General features: G+C 37.4%; 2 protein-coding genes across 2 annotated transcripts in view; one reads left to right on the top strand and one right to left on the bottom strand.

Annotated features, from left to right (window-relative positions):
• Window positions 1-42: 42 nt before the first annotated feature.
• Window positions 43-8,040, bottom strand: LOC121962705 (ankyrin repeat domain-containing protein 10-like). Its single transcript, XM_042512959.1, has 6 exons — window positions 7,753-8,040; window positions 5,841-5,993; window positions 5,356-5,447; window positions 833-1,053; window positions 511-579; window positions 43-410 (listed from the first exon to the last, which is right to left on the bottom strand). Exons 1-6 carry the CDS (start codon window positions 7,948-7,950, stop codon window positions 43-45), a joined length of 1,101 nt encoding a protein of 366 aa, XP_042368893.1. The 5' UTR covers window positions 7,951-8,040.
• A 51-nt stretch (window positions 8,041-8,091) lies between these two features.
• LOC121962706 (heat shock transcription factor 2 binding protein) overlaps window positions 8,092-9,573 on the top strand; it is a 7,626-nt gene continuing 6,144 nt past the window's right edge. Inside the window, exon 1 of the mRNA XM_042512960.1 lies at window positions 8,092-8,165. The gene's annotated coding sequence lies outside the window, so the exon portion shown is untranslated. The remainder of the gene's footprint in view (window positions 8,166-9,573) is intronic.

The raw sequence follows: 9,573 nt of genomic DNA, 5'->3' as shown, positions 1-9,573 counted from the left end.
ACCTGTCTCCGGGACGCTGTCTGTGCAGGCGGACCCGTGTCTTCATGAGTGGTGGTACAGCTGGATCTTGTATCTGTGCTCAGCCTGGATGCTGCTGCTGTGGTCGAGGCTGCTGCTGTCACACAGCTCCTCCGCCGTGTCTCCGAAGCCGTGGTAGTGTCCGTAATGCAAGAAGTCCCCGCAGTCCGCTCCCATCAGCCCCCACCAGGCCGGCCGGTGGGACACACAGCTGCTGGGACTGCCCGTCAGGTGCAGGGAGCCGCACATGTCAGAGGAAGAGGGCCGAGCTGCCTGCTGATTGGCTGGAGAGGTCAGAGGTGAGGGGACAGTTTTTGGTGGCTCGGGGTCATCGTGGTCTGTGTAAGGCAGAGTGTGATGATGGCCATTGGTGACGGCTTTGGTGTCCTCATCTTTAATATAAAAAACAAGGTCTCTTCAGTTCATGCAACTTAATTATTTAATAATATTTGTTAAATCAGAAAATAATCTACATCACAATCACAGTCCCACCTGAGTTGAGCTCCACGTTCATGTTCTCCAGCTCCTCACCTTCGCTGCTCTGCATCTGCACCAGCACACCTGCAGCAGGACACGGTGACGGCAGAGAGGAGAGCGGACGTCAGCTTGTCGTGCATGTTTTAATCACATTTGTGTTCACGATTTGAACTGTGGTCCGCTGCTTAAAGTTTTGTATAGATTTAAATACTAAACAAAGTTCAGGTTTCGATCTTGAAATATAAAAAAACCAAAAACATTTTCAAAATAAAAGATTATTTTCAATTTAAATATCATTTTGATTTAAACATGCTTCGAGAAAGCCAACATGTCTTACCATCAGCTCCCCTGGCTCTCTTCATGTGTCCAGCGTCCACGGCTGTCAGCAGCCTCTTTCTGCTGAGCAGGCTCTGGCCACACGGGACGCTGTCTCCGTTCACATGGAGCCCACCGAGCTGCTGCAGGTGCTTCTTGGTTTTGGAGATGAAGTAGAAACAGTCGAGGAAGCCGTGAGCGTGAGCCAGGTCCGCTGCTGTCTGTCCACTGGCGTTCCTTAAACTGAGCAAGAAGAGGGACATGTGAGACACACTCCTTCCTGTTGGACATTACAGAGTATCACCTCTGACAGGCTGACTGCGTCCTGCACTCATCACTGACTAGCTGAGCTTTAAATATGAATCTAGTCGTAAGAAGACTTTGCAGGGAGAGATAATCATGACCCATCAACAGGCGTCAGAACAGCTGACAAAACCTCTACTTTTCCAAAATGTGTCCTCAGGGTTCCTGCAGCTCAAAATAAAATAGATATGAGACTTTTAAAGACTTTTTAATGCCACTTGGATTTAAGTTTAAGACCAGTTTTCTAATAACCAAAATTGGAATACAATGTTATTAGCCCAAATGTTTATTGATACACAAAACATGTTTTTTTGTCCAGTGAAAAATACTGGACAATAATTTACTTAATATGCTGAAAAACAACTCTTTTTAGAGGTTATCACATGAAAGGTAATGAACATATTATATTATAATTAAAGTATACTGGGCTTACCAACAGAAGTGGGAAACATTAGTTTTCTTGGCGATTTTGTGTTTTCTCACTCTGCGTGTGAGATTCCTACACTTGGATTCCCATGATGACAAATGTAAGAAGAAGAATTTATCAAATAGTGTCACAAAAAATAATTTATTTTAAGATTATACAAAGCAGCATCAGACAAGAACATACTTCCCATGTCTGAGCATTTTTAGGACATTTAAATGTTCAATTTAAGTAATTTTAATACCAATCAAGGACTTAGTTTTAGATTACTGAATTCAATGCCTTATAAGACTTTTTAAGGACCTGCAGGAACTCTGGTTTTGGTTTTGACAATCTCTCCCTGCAACACATTCATTCTGCTTAATGAAACAATATTATTGTTCAGCTGTTAAAATTATATGTTAAAGAATGAGGCCAGATTTGTGTCAAGATTACACTAAATGTTACAATTTCAAATAAAAATAAATTGATTAAGGAAAAACGATAAAACAGGACAGCTATCCTCTGGTACAAAACATGAACAATAAAGCACTTTTGAGATGAATCTACAGTTTAAACAACACAGTCCTGTTAACTAAAATGTTAGTGGATGAATCCTGGCTCTACCTTATTCAGATAAAATGAAATGTCTCCTTATTAGGTTCTGAAATAATTCAAGTGATATATTATTTATCTTACTCAATACCAGACAACAAAGTTTTATTTGAATGAAATCTTCCAAGTTTTAATTACTTATTGAGCATCACAGGCCAACTGTAAGAATTTAGTTTAAGACTAATTTTCAAATAACCAAAATTGAAGAATTTGATTTTACAATTTATATTTGATGTTACAAATTATTTTGAGATTTTACAATGCAATGTTAGAAAAAAAGAATTCAGAAAATACTACTCCCCATGAATGAGCACTTTTAAGACTCTTCAGAGATTAATTTAAGTCATTTAAGACCTATTGAGGCCTTATTTTTAGATTAGTGAATTCAATGCCGAAGACTTTTCAGTGTGATTCGCTCCATATAACGTGACCACCTGATCCAGCTCAGACTGTGAGATGAGGATGAAAGCAAAGAAAAGCTCGTAAGTGGACCTTTGAGTTAAGATTATTTTTTACACTTGCCAAACAAAGTACGTTTTAATGTTTAACGTTTTAATGATTAGATGGATGGTAATGAACCTATCAAAAGAGGCATTTCATTTTAATCTTTTCATGACGCTCTTTGACTTTTCACACGTCATCGTCTACTCTGCTTCTTTCCCTCCACTACGGCACAATAATCCTCCAGCTTCCTGTCATTTCTACACTATCTCATGAGGCGTGTCCAATAAGCTCACAGTTTGTTAGCACAGTAAGCATGCAGGTCAAGACATGTCTATTATCATCAGTGCTTTCTGAAACTTGAAACCAATCACTGCAGGAAATACCTCGCCAGTTTGCCAGCAGCAGAAAGTGTAGGAAGCGAACAACTGTAAGATTCTCGCTGACGCACATGTGGCAGATTCTGCAGTGCCTATTTGGATTGCTCCCTCTTTACTCAAGAAAATCGTGTTCAAATTCAATCGCTGTAAAACATCAGAACGTGCAGGGTGTTTGCAGTTTGAAAATGAAGCTCATGGTTATCCTTTCTTTACATCATAAAGCAAATGATCCAAAAAGCAAATCTAAATATTTATATCAAAATGTTAACATGTTAGGACAAATCAAACAGTTTAAAAATTAAAACGTATTAAAAGGTATGATGAGTTTCTAACCACCTTCCTCAATGAAACTACAATTCCCTGAGGCTGAAAAGCTCATGATGCCTATTAACTGACACTGATTCCATGTTTAAATCAACCACAAATTATTTGATTTCTCTTGAAGTCAGATCCAACACAGATTGTATGCCGTAACTAAATATTAAAGCTGCAATCACTGATTCTCTGGCCTCTTGGTGGCAGCAGAAAACCGTACCAACTTATATGCAAGGTTTCTTACAGCTTAAGTTAAGTTAGGTTTCAGATTTTTTAAGACATTTATATACCGATACTGACGGAAGAAACACATGATCTGACAAAATTACCCAAGGATTTGGGACAATTGTGCCCAAATGTTTATAAAAGCATAAAAAAGACTACCTTTTTATTCACGTTAAAAAGTTAAATGACCGACTTCAAATAATATTAAAAGTGGAGCACATGAAAAAACATATTATATTCCTATGAAAGAAAAACTAGTTAGTTTGTCATTTGTGTAGCTGTGGTAAATGTACAGGACTGTTGTTGGTTCGTCCATTCTGATGTGTGACATTAATGCGCGAGGCTTCTGCTAAATTACTAGATATATATATATTAAATTATTATATTATTAAATTATATTATTATTATTATTATTATTATTAAATTATTTTTGAGATTTTGCAATGCACCATAAGAAAAAAAATACATTCATAATATCCTATGTCCCATGTCTTAGCATTTAAGACTTTCAAAAGATTGATTTAAGACATTTTAATGCCAATTACTGCCTTATTTTTAGATCAATTAATTCAATGCCTTTTAAGACTTTTTAAGGTTCCACAGGAACCCTGTATAAAGAGGTTGATATGGTGAAAGTTGTATATTTACACATTCTGTAGACACAGAGCAAAATTAGCATTCATCTGTAGTCTTGTTTGTATTCACCTTATGAATTTAACTCCAATATTGTGTTTTTTTAACTCTGTTTTAGTCTCCACCTGCTTCTGTGGAAAATATCTGTCTCTTTAGCAGCTACATTTTTCACTGTTCACCAGCTAGTCAAAAGCTGTGTCCATGGTTCAGCTGTAGTCATAAAATGTTTGTTCAACCAAATCAAGTAAAATTTTAAATATTTATCAAGATCCTATTACTGCATTTTCCTATTTCTTGCCCCAAATGTTTTTAAAAACCTATTTAGGTGAACTGTTTAGCTGTTAAATGAGAAAGTTGGTGAGGAGCCACAGATCTCACATTCACTGGTATTTACTTTTACTATATTTTTAACAGCTGTACAAGGGCTCCAAATAAAAAACACATACATTACACATTAATATGTCTTGTTTTCTAATTTTAAATACTTGAGAAATTACTTAACAAACCACTTTTTTAATATAAAATTGCACAAAATAATCAGACACAGAACTGATGTCAGTCTCACCCTCTCAGTTTCCATGACATAATGCATGTTAAAGATTAAGGTGAAACATTATGCGGCATACATAAATCATAAAATGCAATAAATTTCCATATTTGTCCTATAGTGGAAACAATGAAGGGTTTTGGTCAGTGTGCTATAAATAGAGACACATGAGCTTTTCTGCTTCCTGTACGACCAACATTCTCATTTTCTGTCTCTATCATAAAACATATGAGTTCATTTTACTTATGCAGCTGTTGAAGAAAATACAACACACACAAATAACATTATCACTTCACTTTAAATCAGCTGGTTTGGAAGGGAAGGGCCAATGAAAAATGAAATATCTCGCTGTGTGACTGAGATTATTAATTTCAGTATTTATTTTTGTACAAGTTCTGTCAGTGTGGTGAGACAGTTCGATGATTAAAGCTACATTTGTATAATGACCGACATACATTCCTTACTGATGACTGTAAGAGAGATTAAATTAAACCACTGTTTTCAGTTCCCTCCCAAACAGCTGATGTGACGTTAGCAAAACACTGAAAACAGAGAATACACAGGTGTACATTCAGCAGGTGTTGTCCTTCTCACAAAAACGTATTCAGTGTATCTCTAAACAGTAAATGTGAGGTGTGTAGCTGCTTCTGTGCTGCCCAGAGGTCAGACTGCAGAGTACTTACTGTGGTTTAGCACCTGCTATCAACAGGACCTGGATACACTCCAAGCTACCTGATCGAGCCGCCTTGTGGAGTGGAGCCTCACCTACAAAATCCTGAAGATACAATGTCAAACTCTGGGGGTATCCATTTAAACACAGGTAATAATGAAGTCTACTACAAAAACAATATATGTGAACACATTACGTTACATGTCACTACACCGTCACTGCCAGACGTGGAAAGTAACAAGTACGCATTGAGCACAAGTGTAAGATTGCACTGCAACTTTGATGAAGTTTCTCAGATAACCGTACACTCTTATTTAAAATAAAGGGAACAGAATACAAGGAGAAAGAGAGAACAGGCATGCTTTTTGTGATGGTATTATATAGATGATCCAATGTTATATACGTGACTAATCCATTCACATTTATATGACGTATTCAATAACCAGGAACAATATTCCATGTGGTTTCAGTGCTGCTGGATGGTGTCGGGACACTGACCTGTCTGTTGACGTCGGCTCCAGCCTGAGTCAACCACACAACACACTGAGGATGTCCTCCAAACGCCGCGGTGTGTGTCGGCGTCTGGTTGAAGCGGCTGGTCACTGCGTTAACCTCACAACCTATCTGCACCAGGCGCACCACACACTCCAGCTGTGTGATCAGAAACACAGTAAGTTTGAGATTTTGCTTTTGCATGATTTAAAATACACCGAGATGTCATGAGAGGTAGAGTCACTGAGGGGAGAAGCATTCCCTCCCACTGGTGTGTATATATATATGTGTGTGTGTGTGTGTGCCAATATTATTAATCATCACTAAGAAGAAAAAAAAGAAGAAAAAATGTGACTGTGTAATGTTAATAACAATGTATGTGTATGCGTGCGAGTAAGCGCAGTAATGGAGTAATGGAGTAATGGAGTATTGAAAATATCTGTTGGACAAAGAAAAAAAGTCAATCATCACACAGTGGGGGCTCATGTCGATGAACTGTTGTTGAATGATACTGAAAGGAGCCTCCTGCTGTGCACTGAGCCACTTTCATTGTAAAAAATCTCCCACAGCTCATTTGAATATCCAGTGAGCCTGTATGGGGTCGAGCCCCGGGGTGAGAGATGCTGGTGTAAAAAAAAGCACGAGACGGCTTCTTCAGTGTTATGTGAACGTAACAAAACACTAATGTAACGTGAGGAATTTTTGATTTCTTTTTCTTGCTTCATCAAAGTCACAAATAATGAGAAAAATGACTTTAATGTTCAAAAAAAGTGACTTAACGCACTAACAACCAAATGCAAAGCCACGGATGCCATGAATAGGAAAATACAGAGGTCAGTTAAGTCACTGGGCAAAAAAAAGGAAAAAAAAAAAAATGAGGTCGATACTTGCTGGGCGTTCCTGTCCTATGTTAATCAATAATCTACATGATCGTTCCTGTCAGGCTGAAAATGCGTCACCGCAGCTGCATTAAGACTCCACTGAACAAAAATCACTGAAAATGCATGTAGGCAACTTTACTACATTTTATGACTTATGAGGATATATATCCATATTCATATAAATATATATATAGATAGATATAGATAGATAGATAGATTCTCTTTGTGTGTGTGTGTTTCTAATTCTTTAAACTTTATTGGCATGGTGAATACATGTACATTTAATATTTTCAAAATAAACACAACAAATAAATAAATACATAAATAATACAAATATAAACAAAAACCTTCAGGTTAAAGAAAAAATACCCTCCTTTTTGACTTCTAGAGATATTAAATATACTTATAACAATTACTAATTTAAAACTCATTAATTTGAATCGGGAAAAAACGATTAGATCATTTGGCCATTTCAGTTTAATTCCCTTCCTGTAGCAAAAAAAAAGACAACATAGACTGTAAATAAAGATATCATTATTGATTAACTAATTAATCATATGTATTTATATATTATGAAAAAAAAAGTCTATGGTAAGTTTCCTGTTCTTTTCCGGAGCTGTTTTGGCGCCTGATCATTCATTGGCTGCACTGGAGCCAATGAAGATGAAGCACGCCGTTACGTTATTTATTTATTTTTTCGCCTGACACAACTTTATTGTACAGTTACAGTCAGACACAACTGAATCATGGCAGTAAACACTCGTTTTAGAAAAACGGCGGGTGCCTCGGGTTGTTTCCATTGAATATCATCGTTTAAAAACGACTCGCCGCCACGTTATGGATGAAAAAAATAGAATTAAAACAATTAAATTCAAGTTGCACTTAAGTTAAATTAACTAACTACTGTAGGGTATATCCTAACTATTCAGTTAGACAGGATGAATGTCTATAACATACTGAACATTACAGCTTTGCCCTAAATGAAGACTTATTTCGCTGTTAATGCGGCTAACCTAGTCCCTTGTCGTTAACAGTACCTGTCCATAGTGAGCAGCCCAGTGTAAGGGGGTCCATCCGTAGCAGGAGTCCTCAGCGGTCAGAGGAGTCCGGTCTGAGAGCTGCTGTAGCAGGGACACCAGAGCTCCCACATCTCCATCCCGGCAGGCTCTGTGGACCGGGAACCGGCTGATGAACACCTCATCGCTGGACAAGTCCGCTGCTAGTCTCTCAGACATTAGTAGGCTATGGGAGTGGAGGACAGACGCGGTTTTTGTTGATGGTCCCCGTCCCACAGAGAAGACTAAAAACGGTTCAAATCACAAAGGAAGAGTAGATAAGCTCCTCAGAGCGGCTGGAGGGTCACAAAACCCGGACTGGAGTCTGTCTGCTCTGAGAGGACGCGGAGCCACGCCAGGACCCGCTGAAGTTCGCTTCCGATTCAGCAGTTAAGGTCAGCTGTTTTTAAATTTAACTTTATTTATCTGTCGACCATTTATTTATACATTTTAGTGTGTTTCACACACTTTTACTACTCCCTCTATCGTTTTATTATTTAAAATATTTTGTATTTTAATATTAAGTAGTTACTTGCACTGTTAACCTTTCATTTAACTCTTATTTACAGTTTGAGTATTTTACTTATTTATTTCTGATTATTACGATTGCAATTTTTATTTATCTGTTTATTTATTCACTTATTTTTTTATCTTTCTATTTATCAGTTTTTAAGGTGTGAATGTGTACGCATATGTGAGTGTATGTTTGTATGTATGTAGGTGTGTGTATGTATGTGTATATATGTGTGTGTGTGTGTGTGTGTGTGTGTGTTTTATGTATGCATACGTGTGTGTGTGTGTGTGTGTGTGTGTGTGTGTGTGTGTGTGTGTATAAATGTATATGTACGTTTATGTATATTTAAAAATTGGAAAAAGGGGGTAGGATTTGATAAGTATTTACTTACTCCTTACCCCTTTTCAGACATGACACTTTCTGCATTTTTACACATAGAAAAAGGTTTCACAAATCTGAAATTGTGTTTTCAATAATATTTAGCCTCTCTGAAATAATCTAGCTCAGATTTGACAAGTCTAAGTCTAGTGTTTTTTAACCAGGACCTGGTTCAGTGTGGTCGTCAAGTGAAAACCACACTGAAATCTCCCTTTGTTGCATTTTCACAATTAGAATAAATGTTTTACAAGTGTGAAAGTGGGTTTCAGACAACGCTGAGGCTTTACTTAAAAACGTCTAACACGCTTTCCCCACAGTGAGCGGTGGAAAGAGTTGCGAATCGGTGGTTAAATAAACGCAAATTACATTTCCCTTAACTGCTGAATTGGAACAACGAGTCGTAAACCAACTTCAGCGTCGTGCGGTCTGGCTTCAAAACCGGACACTTTATGACCTACAGGCCTGAGGAAAACTTTTATTTATACTCACGAGTAAGGGATATTATTTATATAATTATCACTGAAAATATTCTTTATGGGCTAAACAACTCTGGGCTATTTTCCTGCATAAAACTTGTGATAACTAACTGTGTTATAATGCCCCAATATTGGGTCAGGATGTACCCCGGCTGAAAACCAGCTCTCTAGCTAATTGAAAAAACTAAAATCCCAAATTTGAGCTACTAATGGATTATTCAGAAGATTTAAAGAGTGTGCTGCAGGGTAATTGTTTTAATTCTGGATATCTTTTCTCCTGCAAGCTTGCAAAAATGTTTAAAAAAATGTCTAATTCTAGCTAGCTAGCAATGCTAATGATTGCCAGCTAGTTAGCTAAAACGTTAGCAAGATGTTGAAACTACAATATTGTACAACTACAATATGTATACAAGCTATAAAAAGACACATTTGACT

Source organism: Plectropomus leopardus, chromosome 24, assembly GCF_008729295.1.
Source record: "Plectropomus leopardus isolate mb chromosome 24, YSFRI_Pleo_2.0, whole genome shotgun sequence".
In the NCBI taxonomy this organism is placed as follows: Eukaryota; Metazoa; Chordata; class Actinopteri; order Perciformes; family Serranidae; genus Plectropomus; species Plectropomus leopardus.
Note: the sequence above shows the minus strand (reverse complement) of the source record. Positions and strands in the feature narration are given on the sequence as shown.

What these genes read in the sequence shown, in the direction of transcription:
- LOC121962705 (XM_042512959.1), bottom strand. Translation starts at nt 7,950, where the DNA reads ATGTCTGAGAGACTAGCAGCGGACTTGTCCAGCGATGAGGTGTTCATC. An exon ending in GGGCTGCTCACTATGGACAG is followed by an intron (nt 5,994 to 7,752) that starts GTACTGTTAACG and finishes CTGATCACACAG; the next exon opens with CTGGAGTGTGTGGTGCGCCT. An exon ending in GAGCCGACGTCAACAGACAG is followed by an intron (nt 5,448 to 5,840) that starts GTCAGTGTCCCG and finishes TTGTATCTTCAG; the next exon opens with GATTTTGTAGGTGAGGCTCC.